This window comes from Sapajus apella, unplaced genomic scaffold (genome assembly GCF_009761245.1).
Source record: "Sapajus apella isolate SASKATOON/1434 unplaced genomic scaffold, GSC_monkey_1.0 scaffold32, whole genome shotgun sequence".
In the NCBI taxonomy this organism is placed as follows: Eukaryota; Metazoa; Chordata; class Mammalia; order Primates; family Cebidae; genus Sapajus; species Sapajus apella.
In genome coordinates this window covers 6,487,843-6,503,622 of record NW_022436972.1, presented here as the reverse complement: position 1 = coordinate 6,503,622, position 15,780 = coordinate 6,487,843, and the positions used below count along the sequence as shown (strand labels likewise).

Sequence of the window (15,780 nt, the reverse complement as noted above, 5' to 3'; positions counted from 1 at the left end):
TTTAAATTCACTTTGTGTCTCATAATGCTCATCTCTTTGAGGGCACTTCCGTTAAAATTAGCTTATTAATAAGGTTCTTCTAGTACCTCCAAAACTGGACCTACTGTTACACACTATACATACCACAACAGACAGCAAAAGGCCTCCATTACAGTTATACCAATAGATCTGAAGAGCTCAAAAATTCAAAACGGTTCTTTGAAGAACAGAGTAGACTTTGCTCTGCACTATTCCAAAAAGTAGACATAGATGTCAAATTTATAGGATAACAGAATATTAAGAATTAATAAAAACCAGGTTTCCCAATTTTTAGGGGGTGGAAATACCACGTGGGTATGAGTGTAGTACACTAAGGATGTGGGTATGAATGGCCTAGTTGACTTTTCCAACAAATAGAATACATCATGAGCTCTCCACTTAAGGCATTTTCAAGCGCGTGGTGACCAGCTCTCATAAATGATATTAAAGGAATTTCTGCACTAAGTGAGAACTAGGACTAGAAGACAGAAATATCTTTTCCAATTCAAGGATTTTTCTTCTGTAAATCCAGATAACAAGATTCTTTTCAGGCTAAGTGATCAATTCTTAATTTTACTCATATGAAATTTTTAAACAGCCAATAAACATCATAACTTACAGTATACACAGTGAGAATTTAAAAAGATTTTAGAATAATTATTTCTTGGCCGGGCGCAGTGCCTCAAGCCTGTAATCCTGGCACTCTGGGAGGCCAAGGCAGGCGGATCACCTGACGCCAGGTGCTTGAGACCAGCCTGGCCAACATGGTGAAACCCCATCTCTACTAAAACTACAAAAATTAGCCCACATTCTGGTGCACATCTGTGGTCCCAGCTACCCAGGAGGCTGAGGCAGGAGAATCACTTGAACCCAGGATGAGGAGATTGTAGTGAGCCAAGATCGCGCCACTGCACTCCAGCCTGGGTGACAGAGCAAGACTCCATGTCAATAATAATAATAATAATAATAATAATAATAATAATAATAATTCCCAGTGGAAACAAACACTCTGCCAAAATAAGTTACTAGAGAAAATAAACTTCTTAGCATATGTAATGTTGGGCCAGTGGGAGACAAGACAGGCAGTAATATTTCAGAGAAAATAAAAGTAATAATTTTAGTGATAACCTCTCACCTCTATTAAAGTAGATTCAAACATTTTAACTTTTCTTATTATGATAACCATAATCAAAAGTCCTAACAATAAACAGCAGCAACAATTCACTTGGGCTAAGCCACTTTTCTGATAAAGCTTTCCAGCTAAGTATCCATAGTTTACATACAAACAAGAAAACTGATTCTGATAGCCTAATTAGTTACGAAGGAAATGATCTGAAGCTGACGTAAAGTCAAAATGAACCCAGTTAAGTCCACTGGGCTGTGTTGGAAGACATAACTGTGTTTTGTGACTATACTAAAACTTTAGCAAACTTGTCTTAAAATAACACTTACAAACTGTGTCTATCATGCAAGTTATCATTTTATCATTTCTATTAAGATTTAAAAACTGAATAAGGACTTTACAAGAACTATAGCATTTTCTACCTTTAATAGCAGCTTATTTAGTAAAGGCTCAGGAAATAAATGAAAGAACCTTTAAGGATCTTCATTCCATTCCCCTTGTCTATGGCTAAGTCTAAATATACTATGTAAAAAAATAACAACGACGAAACCCCAAGCAAAGGAGGAAAACAAAAAAAACACCAAGAAGCTGAGTACACAACTGGCAAGCCTAATACCAAAAGCCTGAAGAATTGAGATTACTTATTACAATGACAAGAAGCACAGATTCAATATACTTAAATTACATAGTAAAGGGTAATTGTAAACTGAAGTTTGTGATTAAAACCACTAAAATAAAATCAAATGTCAAATTTGATAGTCTGTTAACTAGTTTCAGTGTAAACATTACTATTTACAAAGTAAAATTATTATTAATATTATTATCAAATCAGTGCAAATATCTCACCCTTACAAGATCAGAGTCGTCTCTCTTGTCACTTTTTTTCCCAGGCAAAGGTGAAGACATTGTGTAATCTTCATTTTCACTGTGATCCATTTCAGAACTATCAAGCCTTTTAATACAGACATTTGTAATGTTATTATAATCAAATAACCTTAAAAGCTTTTTCTATTCCTAGTGTAGCTTTACAGATTTGTGGCAAAGTTTCATTCTTTTCAAAAATGAACCAGTTTTATTCTACTATATTTAATACCAACTCAACAAGCAATGAAGCTCATTTAATTTAATATTGTGAGAAAATTTAAAACAACACAAATTTAAATCTAGTTTTTTTCTAAGTCTTTTTAAAACCTAAATTCTATTTAGACTAGTCTATACTGCAACCTGCCCTGGTCCCTTACCCTATTCTATTTTTTCTTCTCTCTGTAGCATTTAACACCCCAACACACTATAATTATTACATTTATTACTTACTGACTGCCTTCCCCTGTTACAATATAAGCATGAATCTTTGTCAATTTTACTTACCAATGTATGCCAAGCACCTGAATCAGTGTCAGGCATAGAGTAGGCATTCATATAAAGGTCCAGGCTTCTGTCCTGGGTGGTCTCATCTTTATCTAGCTTTTAAAACTAATCATACATTGTTGAACTCTAAATCTCAATCTCCAGTCCGGCTTACTCTGAGTTCTAAACTCACATATCCAATTGTCTACTCAACACCTCACATGAAATTCTAACAGGCAACTGATCTTTAATGTAGCCAAAACAGTTAGCTGAACACTCTTCTTATTCCCACCTCCCCAAAACGCACACATACAAACACAGCCTGTTCTTCCTCAAGGCTTCTGTACCTCAGTAAAAGGTACCACCATCTCTCCAGTTATTCAGGTAAAAAGCCCAAGATACACTCTTAAATCCTCCCTTTCCCTAACTGTTCACATCTGATCCATAAGCAAGATCATTTCCATCTAACATCAAAATAAATCTGAGGCTGGTCTAAAGGTAGTTATTCTCAGCTGATTGTTTACAGTTAGTTAGATTGTTCACAGTTAGTTACACATCAAACTCCTTGTTCAACTCTTTCCTCCTTCTCACTACTACACTTGACTACTCTTTAAAAAAAAATCTGGAATTTGACATTTACCATCTTCTTCCCTCTTCGTCCCTGTCATATATTAGAATTTGCTGACCCCTAACTGGTTTTTCTATCTCAATTCTAGCTCCTCTATAGTACATTCTGCACAAATCATCAGGGCAATTTTTTTAAAACACCACAAATTAGATTGCTAGACTCCCTGGCAAATCTTCCAGTTGCTTTTAAAATCAAACCCAAATTCCTTACGATGGTTCACAAAGTCCAGACATAATCTGGCTACCTCTCAACTTCCTCTGATAACTTTTCCCTTATTCTCCAACCAAACAGGTTTCTCAAACATACCTACTTTATTCCCCTGGAAACAGTCCCACTGAACTGAAGGAATTTGGAAGAAAAAAAGTAACAGAACAGATTGGTCAAAAGTTAAAAGTTTAAAGAAAATTATATTGAAAAAGTATAAATTAGGAAACTTTTGTGTTGAATAACAAATTGATGATAAGGAGAGGGTAAAACTATATTGTCTTGAAAGCAAACAATAGAAGCCAATTAAGATCTCTGAGCAAAAAAATAACATCACAACAGTAGTATTTTTAAAAGATTATCTAGCAGTGATACAACATACACAGTTGAGATAATAAGGAAGGAAACTAGTCAAATAACAAGGATAATTAAAGAAAGGAAATGAACTAAATGATGACAGTAAAAGAGAAGCACAAAACATTGCGCAGAAAAGAGTTAGCAAAACTTAGCAACTGAACAAATATAGAGGGAAGAAGAGTCAAACACAATTCTGAGGCTTTCTGCCTAGCTGACTGGGTGAATCAGATCATCTTTGATTATAACCAAGAATTCAAGGAGAAAAGCCAGTAATTTAGAAAATGAGTTGATGGAAATATTTCTGGTCATGTTAATTTTGAGGCCACTTGCTAGAAAACGTCCAACTGATATAACTAAAGAGTCACTTAGGTATTAGCCACTAATGTGCAGTAATACAGGAATCTAGAACAAACAAAAGTTATAAATGCAATTTCTTCCATTTCTATCATACTATATATCATTCAACAATTAATTCATTATAAGAAATTTAGTAAGATTTTAAAATATCACCTATCTTCTTCACTGATTGGTTATGAGCAGTGAAAAACACAGCCTAGTCTTTTAATAACTTGGCAAAAATCAATAAATAGTGGCAGTTTAGCCCTATACAATGCTCTGTGCTAACAAATGTACCCTAAGCACTTATGCTAAAATGAGTGAAAGGATGAATTAACTTTCCTTTTATTTTTTTCTCAAAGAAGAATCATTTTAAAAACTAAATGAGCAAAGGACACAAACAGACACTTCTCAAAAGAAGACATACAAATGGCTACCCATGAAAAAACGCTCATCATCACTGATCATCACAGAAATACAAATCAAAACCACAATGAGATACCATCTCACATCGGTCAGAATGGCTATTACTAAAAAGCCTAAAAAACAACAGATGCTGGTGAGACTGCAGAGAAAACAGAATGCTTATACATAGTTGGTGGGAATGTGAATTAGTTCAGCCACTGTGGAAAACGGTTTGGAGACTTCTCAAAGAACCTAAACCAGAACTACAATTTGACCCAGCAATTCCATTACTGGTTATATTCCCAAATGCAAATAGATCATTATACCAAATAGGCACATGCACTCATTTGTTTAATGCAGCACAATATCAAAGATATGGAATCAACCTAGGTGCCCATCAATGGTGGATTGGATAAAGAAAATGAAGTTCACATATACCATAGAATACTATGCAGCCATAAAAAAGGATGAAATCATGTACTTCACAGCAAGGAGTCCAAGTCCAAAGCAAATTAACACACGAACAGCAAACCAAATACTGTATGTTCTCACTTATAAGTGGGAGGGAACATTGAGCACAAATGGACATACACATGGGAACGATAGACACTAAGGAATACTTGGGGGGGGGGGGGCAGAAAAAGGAGGATGTGGGCTGAAAAACTACCTACTGGGTACTATACTCAATACCTGGATGCAATATACCCATGTAACAAACCTGCACATGTACCCTCTGTATCTAAAATAAAAGTCAAATTTTTAAAACCCCAAAAAGCAAAAACACGCTTTTAAAACAAAAAAGTTTATACATGTACATGGTACTATAGAAAGAAATCAAATGATATCAAAAAGTATAAAATAACCTCCCTTCTATACTAGGTTATCATAAACACTGTTAAGATTTTGTATATTCTTCAAAAAACTTTCTATGCATATGAAAACAAATGTTAATATAAATCTGCTTTCAAAACTTAAGAGTCCATAATGCTGTTTTATATACTCTGCCTTTTTCACTCAATAATATACTATGGAAACTCTTCCATGCTAACTCAGACCTCATCATTTTTAATGACTATGTATTCCATTGCATAGCTACATTATAACAGTCTTAAAATTGCTATACTCTGAGATTGGAAACTACTTTATGTGTACTAACACAGATTACCCCCAACAAGCTAAAGAATGAAAGGCTAAGATGGAGCACCCACCCAATATAAGCAAGCAAATGAATATGAACTTTTGACTACCAATGTTAAATGGCAAAATTAAGTAATGTATTACTTTCCACTTACTGACATGAAACATTTTGGATTATGTTATTTCAGATCTCACAGCTTTGCTGGAATCCTTAAATGGAAATTATGGCATTTCTTCTGCACTTACCTCCCCTTTATTCTTCCAGGAGAGCTTGGATTTGAGCTGCTGCTTGCATTGCTTACAGTTTCCATTCGTGATGATTTGGTCTGAGATTGTTTGCCTGCTGATGAAAGTGGCTTATTAACAGCTCCCAGAACATTGGTTGTTTTAGGCTGAAATGAGAAATGCACATCTCTTTTTATTTGGTTAAAGCCAAAAGAAAGCTACGTGTAAAGAACCATAAATAACATCTCTATCAAAGTATTTACTTACAAATCATGAAAAATGTGTCTACCTTAAGCAAAATAAGTATAAACTGAATATCACTTTAACAAATTAAAAACGATACAGATAGCATAACAGTAGAATTTCTTAGTTATTTGGAGAAAATGGCTTACACAGAGAACAAATGAAATGAATAATCAACAATAAAAACGGATCATTAGACTTGCCATGGAAAGACATAAGAAGATGCTTTTTATTTTTAGACTTTTCATCTTGACATTAGCCTAAGAAGTCTAAGAATCAGGTCTCCTGGGACTTTATTACAAGCTAAAAAATAAGTTTGTGTATTTCAGCTTGCATATATCTAGTAAATATAATTATTTCTTACTAGCAAATGGAATATAATTAATACTTATATTTTCTAGTTTGAATATACAAATTTTTGAAGAAATACAAAATAACACAATTCTGCCAATAATCACACTAAAATAAGCTATCACATAAAAATTAAAATGATTCTCCAAACATACTTTTCCAGGAGTGAAAAATGATTTCATTTCAGGAGGCAGATAATTTTTGGTGTTACTGAAATTCTACAAGCAAGAGAAAAAGTAGTAGTCAGTGGATATTAAAACACTATGTATGAAGTGGTTCAAAAGCCAACAAAGCAAAGAACAATTTTTAAATTTAAACTAAATTATCATTTGAAACACAAAATTTCAGTCACTGATTTTAACTACTGTAATAAGCTTAAACTAACTTCATGCCAACTCTAATATTAACAAAACAAATTTGAGCTCTAACATGTTAGAGCAATCCTATGGGGCTGTTCCAAATCTCTATACACTAGTAAGGTCTTAACTGACATTTTGATTTAAAGCAAAAAGAGGAGAGTGGTCATTTCCAGACTCTGTTACTCAATATGCTCAGCTAAATTATGAGGAATTAAATAAATAAATTATGAGGGAGTAAGAGGGATTGTGAAAAATATTTTTTACATCTCATATCACACTTGAGTTTTTTGGAAAGTGGGAATAATACTCCTGTAGTATTCCCAGGGTCTTAGGCATGTTCCAGTGTCTGTTCTCTGCTTGTTTCCTCAAACCAATAATAAATCCCAATAAAGGGCTTTTAACTTCAGACTGTAACTCTATCAGCACTCTCCTTCACATTTTGAAAAATGGCCATTAATTCGCAAATTCACATGCTTTGATCACATTTCTGCCTGTGCTCTAAGACTGTCTTAAAACTGAACATAAACACTAGATCATCCTAATAGCTGAACCTTAAGTGTGTCCTCCAGTTTGACTCATATTCTAGTTCTGATCTTAAATCACATTCTTAAGACTCACAACAATCTTTCCATGATCCTTCCTGGTCTTCCTGCAATACATTTCTCTTCCTGAGAATACATTTTATTTCAACTTACAAAAACAAACTGTAAAGTAACTACCTTGTCAGGTTGAGTGAAAAAACGAGCTGGCAGAACTGGGTCTTTAGGAGATTCCAAACTGTATGTGGTACTCTTTGACATGATGATATTCATGGCAACATCACACACGGTGTACAATTTCTGCAATAGTATTTTTTTAAAAAACAGATACTTAAGATAGCAATCTAGACTCTGTAAACTAGGAATAATTTTAGAACATGAATCCAGTCTAAACAGTAAACTAATCAAAGCAATAGTCTGTGTAAGCATTTTAGCTTACACTATTGGTTTTGTTCATTTACTAGTAATAAAATTACTGCTAATTCTACGTTAGTAATTTTAATTTCTAATTACTAATAGAAAAATCTGATGCTGTCTATAAATACTACAGAAGTTTCATACCTTACACCTATATTTGAAAATCAACATGGAACCATAATCATTTACAAAGAATTACATACTTCATTCATTTTTGCATCATCTGGTCCTTGGGCATCTTTTGTTTGTTTAATATTTTCTACCATCTTTCTGATAAATGCGTGACTGTTATTTTCATTTTTCGCCATTAATATTTCCAGAACAAACCACAGACATCTAAAAATAAAGGGTGGGGGGGGGGGGGGGGCAGAGAAATATAGAAGAAAATCACCCTTTGCTAAATATAGACACAATAATTCTAAATATAACAAACTTAGATTATAACTCCAGGAAGAAAAAAAACAATTACAAACTAGCAGGGAAAAAGAATATGTCACACATATATATAACAACAGGTCAACAATGCAGACATGAGCTTATAAGATCTCACTAGATTTCCAAGGAGGCAGGTTAAAGAAGAAAGATATATGGTAGAAAGGATGAAGTCATCTTAACCCCAGCTATGACAGGGAGTTAAAGACTGTCAAAGGAATAGTCGAGCCATGGATCAAGTGAGGCCTCAGATACTTAAGACTGACTACAGTTCTGATAGGAAGTCTTCAAGAGAATATAACTGTCTTATTAAATGTAAACAAATTTTCATTAATAGAGAGGACAAGGTCATGACTGACAACTATAAGCACTGTCTTTGCTTAAAAAGAGAAAAATTAAAAGAAAGTTTTAGTAGCTCAGTTTTAAAGTTAATTACATAAAACTCTATTCAATAAAAAATGAAAAGTGCTTTGTCTATGTACTACACAGAGAAAAAGGAACAAAGTTATAGTTGATACACAGAGGAGAAAAGTAATGGGAGAAGGAAGAGAGAAATGTGAAGCAAGGGATTATTCTAGAACAGAAAAAAATAACCTTTAAAAACTTAGGTATAGGATAAGTTCTTCGAAGTGGCTCCCTGATATGAGGCAGATCATGCATGGCTACACTGGGGCAACTTAGAAATACAATCACAGGTGTCTAGTAAATTCCAAAGGATGTTTTATTTATTTTTAAAAACCCAATGTTCTCAAAAAGAGGTGACTAGAAGTTTTCAACAGTTATAATCACTCTAACAACAGAACTAATTTCTTTTTCTTTTTTACTAGAGATGGAGTTCTTGCGCTGTCACCCAGGCTGGAGTGCAGTGGCACTATCTCAGCTCACTGCCAATCTCTGCTGCCCAGGTTCAAGGGGTTCTCTTGCCTTAGCCTCCTGAGTAGCTGGGACTACAGGTGCACACCACCACGTCCAGCTTATTTTTTTGTATTTTTACAAGAGACAGGATTTTGCCATGTTGGCCAGGCTGTTCTCTAACTCCTGACATCAGGTGATCCACCCACCTTAGCCTCCTAAAGTGCTGGGATTACAGGTGTGAGCCACCACGCCCGGCAGAACTAATTTCTTATTTTTTAAAAAAAGGAAACTGCAGTGGGAAAAAAGGGCGTCTTTTCTATTGCCATGAGAATTTATTAGTAACTTGATTTTATTCTCCTAAGGCTTCTCAAATTATTTAACTATAAAATATTTCTATGAATTGAGACATTAAGAATTATTTTAGTGTTACAGGAAACTAAAAGCATCATAAACTAGCTGATTCAAAACCACAACGGTAATCTTTTATTGTAACTGAGAGAGGATCAGGGTCTCTAGCTTATTTAAAGAATTATGCTGGTCTTAAAAAGACTTCTCTAAATATCACTATATTCCTATTCCCCATACAGATACGTACAGTGTTTTCAGTCTTTAAGCAAAAATCTCTGAAAGAATTGCAAACACTTTAAACTCTAGTTAGAGAGTCACCAAGGAAGTAATAACTGGGAGTAGTTCCCCAGTTATAAACTTGGCTCATCGTTAAATCGACCATTCTCTTTCTACAGAGGAAGACAGTTATTGCAAAGAAAAATGTGCTTACTACATGAGTAAAACAGACATTATTAATTCACCTCACATGAAAATCTACACAGTTTCAGAAGGAAGAAGGAAAAGAAATGAAATGGAAATTTTAATGAATTACTTTAACAGAAAAGGAACACCAGGCTGCTAAAGAAACATAACTAATTATGATTACGTTTTGGGAAACCATATTAAAAACATAATATAAAGAAATGGTATGAAAAAAGAAAGACAAGAGAGCAAATAAAGAACCTTAAATGCCTAAGAAATGAAATATATCAATAAACTAATTATAATTGAGATCCCACTATCAGCATTAAGGAGAAAAATAACTTTCAGAAAATATGAGAATGTGATGGAAAAAGGCTTACTCTTTAACATCTTTAAGCTGTTCAATATCCTGTACTTTGACATAATCTGGGTCATGTGCCAAAAGGTGAATTGTATATGGAACAACATACTCTGGTAGAAGAGACAATAATTTTTCTGAAAAAGAAAAAAAAAAAAGATAAAAAAGAAAAAAAAAAAATCCAGGTTAGAAGCCAAATCTTACACACTCTTTCTTTGATACTATATTTTCTGCATCCCAACAGTTTACCACAATGACTTGAAGAAAAATATATTGAAATACCCTGTGTTGAGGTACATGATAAACGGTCTACCATTCATCCACCATGTTCAATACTGAAATGGCCTAATAAATACAATATGGGCTAAGGGTACAAAAACAAATATTACAGTTTTAAAATGCATATGGAAAAAGTGACCCAAACAAACTATATTCAAGAGTGGGAGACATAACACCTATTTTTCCCATTACAAGTGACCCTATGTTTAACAGTCTCTTGCAAGCTGCTGAGCAAAACAGTAACATCTCATATTTTTCAGAGTCAGTATGGAACTAAAACAAGAGGTTGATACTATTTGTAATAGAAGAACAGAATAAAGAAACAGACAAGAGTTTCTAGGGCATTTTAAATAAAGAAACAGCTATTTAGTTTAAATTCAATTATTTTTGTATATTGGCTGACAGTAGTATATTCTGTTAGAGAGGTCAGAATGGTAATCCTAATTGGTTTAATACAGGGTACACACAGACTGGGACTCAAATTCTGGACAATTTCCAACTATATTTCATATTTCTCAAATATAAATATAAATTGGATGTTTTAACCTCGGGTATATGTGTCAATAAAGCACCAAATTTTCTTTATTTCCATTGCTAAATCTATAGAGAATAGTTTGTGTGTAATGTCATTCATTTCAAGGCAGACATGGAAGGAAAAAAGTAACACAGTTCAAAATTCAGTGAAATTAAAATTAAATTCTATCAAATAGCTATTTAGTGCTTACTATGTTCCAGGCCTATATTAAAATCTAAAAATATAAAGATGAGTAAGACTAGGTAAAGAGCTTACACTAAAGCATAAACAGAGGCAGAAGCTACACTTCAATGTGGAAGTACACCAAAATAAGCATGGCTAACACATACTGAGTACTTCTTTGGGTCATACATTATGCCAGGCACTGTATATTATTTTTTAATTCTCACAACAATCATAAGCAATTAGCATAATTATATCAATTTTGCAAATAAGGAAACCAGGGCAAAACTGATTAAGTAACCTGCAAAAATACAACCTGTAAACAGCAGAGGTGGGATGTGACAGCAAAACCCTCACATTTTCCAAAGTAAGGAAGGAAGAAAAAGAAAGAGCTAACAGTGATGTGGTAACCTCAAAAGTGTATTTTAAATGATTCAAAAGGTGCCAACCATATTCCTTGGTTTTGTTCATTTGTTTGTCTGGAAGTGGGAAGCAATTTCCAGATAGAGTTGACAACAGAGAAAAAAGACTGTTATACAAATTTCAAGTAATCCAGAGTTCATGAAACACAGAATGCATGACAGGGAGCAGACAGAAATTTTGAAACTCAGGCTGAGAGCAAACTATAATGGGCTATGATAAGGCATTTTAACTTTATCCCATGAGCAACAGAGAATCAATGGGAAATTTCAAGCAAGGTACTGATGTGCTCTAATCTGTTTTAGAAGGATAATTCTAACAGCAATGTGACACAGCAGGTGGTGAGTCAGAGGCAAGGGAACAATTACAACAGGGAGGCAACATATACAACAATCTAGGTAAAAATACAGCAAGGTCAGAGAGTAGAAGATAAATGTTCAAGACATTTGGAGAAAGAATTAGGAGAATTTGGTGACGGATGAGAGGGGGGAAAAACAGTATGAATAATGCCTCTGATTTCTGACTGAAATAACAGGATGGATTTTAATGCTGTTTGTTAAACAAATCACAGAAGTCAAGAGGCATACCAACTAACCTCAATGGGGTAAAGTGAGTAGATGAAAAGTAGGCACACAAACACCTGATATTAATGTCAGCTACAGGTGAGAACAACAAAGATCAAAGACTTGTAATTTTTTTCAACTAAAAAAAGATCATGCTTAGACAATCTATATACATGTACAGATTTTATTATTCTATTAAAAGTACCTCTAATGTCATTGTTTATTTTCCTTGGCCATTTAGTCCTTTACATAAAGAGATATAGGTTGATATTTAAGTATCCATGCATTTATATTTTTTAATGACCTTTATATTAAATGAAAAGCAGTTATCAAAAAATGGTAACTTAATGAGTGTCAGTTACAAATAATAATTAACAGTAATATCATATGTCATGTTGTATTCTATAAAACTAAAACTAGCAGGCTGAAAAAGTATCCTTTTCATTTTCTTATATGCTTACCACTAACAGCTGCATGCTGCTTCAGATACTCCCGCCTTACATTTATATTTTTCACCAAACATTGCCTAGCATGAGCTCTTCTCTCCTTTACAGGATCTTTTGCACAAAGTGCACAGATTGCCATATACTCAAGTGGAAGCCGTAAACGGGAAAGGCCTTTGTGAAGTTTCTGGGCAAACACTTGTCTTACTTGATAGCATTCATCCTGTAAAGACAGAATTATTCCAGAGATTATTCACATGGCAACAAACAGTAACTTCAGATATAAAATTTGCTATTTTATAAAGAAACGAGTAAATAGTATCAAGTTTATCTAAAATCATTGCTTCACTGCTCACAAGTGAGATGTTGTGACTCAAGTTCATTTCAAAGCTGCAATATTCATCTGGTACCAATCAGATGTGTTAAAAAACATCTGACAAAGGGCTGATATCCAGAATTTACAAAGAACTAAAACAGATCTACAAGAAAAAAACTAACAAGCCCATTCAAAAGTGGGTGAAGGATATGAATAGACACTTTACAAAAGAAAACATACATGAGGCCAACAAACATATGAAAAAATGCTCATCATCACTGGTCATTAGAGAAATGCAAATCAAAACTACACTGAGATACCATCTCACGCCAGTTAGAATGGCGATCATTAAAAAATCTGGAGACAACAGATGCTGGAGAGGATGTGGAGAAATAGGAACACTTTTACACTGTTGGTGGGAGTGTAAATTAGTTCAACCATTGTGGAAGACAGTGTGACGATTCCTCAAGGACCTAGAAATAGAAATTCCATTTGATCCAGCAATCCCATTACAGGGTATATATCCAAAGGATTATAAATCGTTCTACTATAAGGACACATGCACACGAATGTTCATTGCACCACTGTTTACAATAGCAAAGACCTGGAAACAACCCAAATGCCCATCGATGACAGACTGGACAGGGAAAATGTGGCACATATAAACCATGGACTATTATGCAGCCATCAAAAATGATGAGTTCGTGTCCTTTGTAGGGACATGGATGAACCTGGATCATCATTCTCAGCAAACTGACACAAGAACAGAAAATCAAACACCGCATGTTCTCACTCATAGGCGGGTGTTGAACAATGAGAACACATGGACACAGGGAGGAGAGCATCACACACTGGGGTCTGTTGGGGGGAAATGGGGAGGGACAGCGGGGTGTGGGGAGTTGGGGAGAGATAGCATGGGGAAAAATGCCAGATATAGGTGAAGGGGAGGAAGGCAGCAAAACAGGCTGCCATGTGTGTACCTATGCAACAATCTTGCATGTTCTTCACATGTACCCCAAAACCTAAAATGTAATTTTTAAAAAAAGTGAAAAAAAAGAAAAAAGAAAAGGAAGAGAAAAAAAAACATGCTTTTAAAACAGAAAAAATACTAGTAAATATAAATCCGCCCTAACTTAAATAAAATACAAAAATCAAGGCTTAAACATCAACTCGTATATATCGTTTTCATTTAATGGGCAATATAAAACTGTTCAATTTTTATTAGTTCTATCGCTGATAAAAACTATTCACATGAAAATGTACAACTCTAGCTGGGCATGGTGGAATACACCTGTAGTCCCAACTATTTGGGAGGCTAAGGCAGACAAACCAAGATCCTATCTCTTAATAAAGAAATAAGAAGCACAACTCTGAAGGTAAGAATTACTAATCCATTTCAGAAACATCAAATTACTTCAACTTCTATAATTAAACCAGGCTATTATTACCACCCATGTGCCTGCTTAACTCATACTACTCCCCTCTCCTAAATCACCCACCCTACTGTCCTAGCTAACTCCTACTTAACCAAAAAGACAGCTCACATACCTGCCAGAAAGCAGTGTGTAATTTGTATCCAGCATCCACCTCTGTGCTCTTAGAATTCTGTACTTATCTCCAGCATAGCGTTTTGTATAAAGTATTAAAATGATGGGTTTAAATGTCTGTCTTACCCATCAGTACTTGTTCCTTGAAGAAAAGAATTATGTCTTTATCTCTCTAAGCCTAACACAAAACCTGGCACACAGACGATCAGAACTTTTTCTGAACTACCGTAGTTCCCCTTTATCAGCAGAGGATACATTCCAAGACCCACAGTGAGTGCCTGAAACTGAGGACAGTACCAAATCCTATATATACTATGTGTTTTTCTATATATATATATATATATATATATATATATATACACCTCTGATAAAGTTTAATTTATAAATTAGGCACAGCAAGAGATGAACAACAACAAATAATAAGATAGAACAAGTATAATAATATACTATAATAAATGTAATGTGAATGTGGTCTCCCTCATTCTTAAAATACCTTACTGTGGAAAAGCAAAACTACAGATAGGGGAAACTACTGCATAGGGAAAAGTTAAAACTTTTGATTACACCTTACTTTCCACCAGTTAAATAAGGTATGGTGTTTCTTACTGTTGTTAACAATTTCTTCATGTAGAATGATCATTTAGTTTATCTTCCCCAGGAATCTTAGTCATAACATTTTGCCCTTATCTTTAAATCCTTATTTTATACATCTTCTTTCATTGCATTTAAATTTTGGTTTATGAAAATATCAAACATCTACTTTAAAGTAGTAGTCTAAACTAAAGAGCTTCTGCACAGCAAAAGAAACAAACCATCAACAGAGTAAACATACAAACTACAAAACGGGGAAAATTCTGGCAAACTATGCATTCAACAAAAGTCTAATATCCAGAATCTGTAAGAAAATTAAATAAGAAGAAAAAACCAAACAACTCCATTAAAAAGTGGGCAAAGGACACGAACAGACACTTTTCAAAAGAAGATACACATAAAACTGACAAGCATATGGAAAAAATGTTCAACATCGCTAATCATTAGGGAAATGCAAATCAAAACTACAATGAGATACTATATCATATCAGCGAGAATGGCTATTACTAGAAGGCCAAAAAATAATAGATGCTAGTTAGACTGTGGAGAAGGGAACACTAATACACTGCTGGTAGGAATGTAAATTAGCCATTGTGGAAAGCAGTTTGGCGATTTCTCAAAGAACTGAAAGCAGACTACCATTTGGCATAGCGGTCTCTTTACTGAGTATATACCCAAAGGAATATAAATCATTTCTACCATGAAGACACATGTTTGTATATGTTCATTGTAGCACTAGTCACAATAGTTAAGACATAGAATCAACCCAAATGTCCATCAACAGTAGACTGGATAAAGAAAATGTGATACAGATACACCATGGAATACTACATGTGCTTT

The 15,780-nt window shown here is 34.3% G+C and overlaps 1 protein-coding gene across 6 annotated transcripts in view; it reads right to left on the bottom strand.

The window, feature by feature from the left end:
• PDS5B (PDS5 cohesin associated factor B) overlaps positions 1–15,780 on the bottom strand; it is a 189,788-nt gene that overhangs the window by 10,753 nt on the left and 163,255 nt on the right. For 4 of the 6 annotated variants that reach the window (XM_032294443.1, XM_032294448.1, XM_032294445.1 and 1 more), the window contains exons 25-31: positions 12,505–12,709; positions 10,107–10,221; positions 7,893–8,025; positions 7,453–7,572; positions 6,530–6,592; positions 5,802–5,947; positions 1,988–2,093 (exon numbers count right to left, since the gene is read on the bottom strand). In XM_032294443.1, coding sequence (XP_032150334.1) covers positions 1,988–2,093; positions 5,802–5,947; positions 6,530–6,592; positions 7,453–7,572; positions 7,893–8,025; positions 10,107–10,221; positions 12,505–12,709 — 888 coding nt within the window. The remainder of the gene's footprint in view (positions 1–1,987; positions 2,094–5,801; positions 5,948–6,529; positions 6,593–7,452; positions 7,573–7,892; positions 8,026–10,106; positions 10,222–12,504; positions 12,710–15,780) is intronic. The other 2 variants (XM_032294446.1, XM_032294447.1) reach the window with 1 other exon arrangement.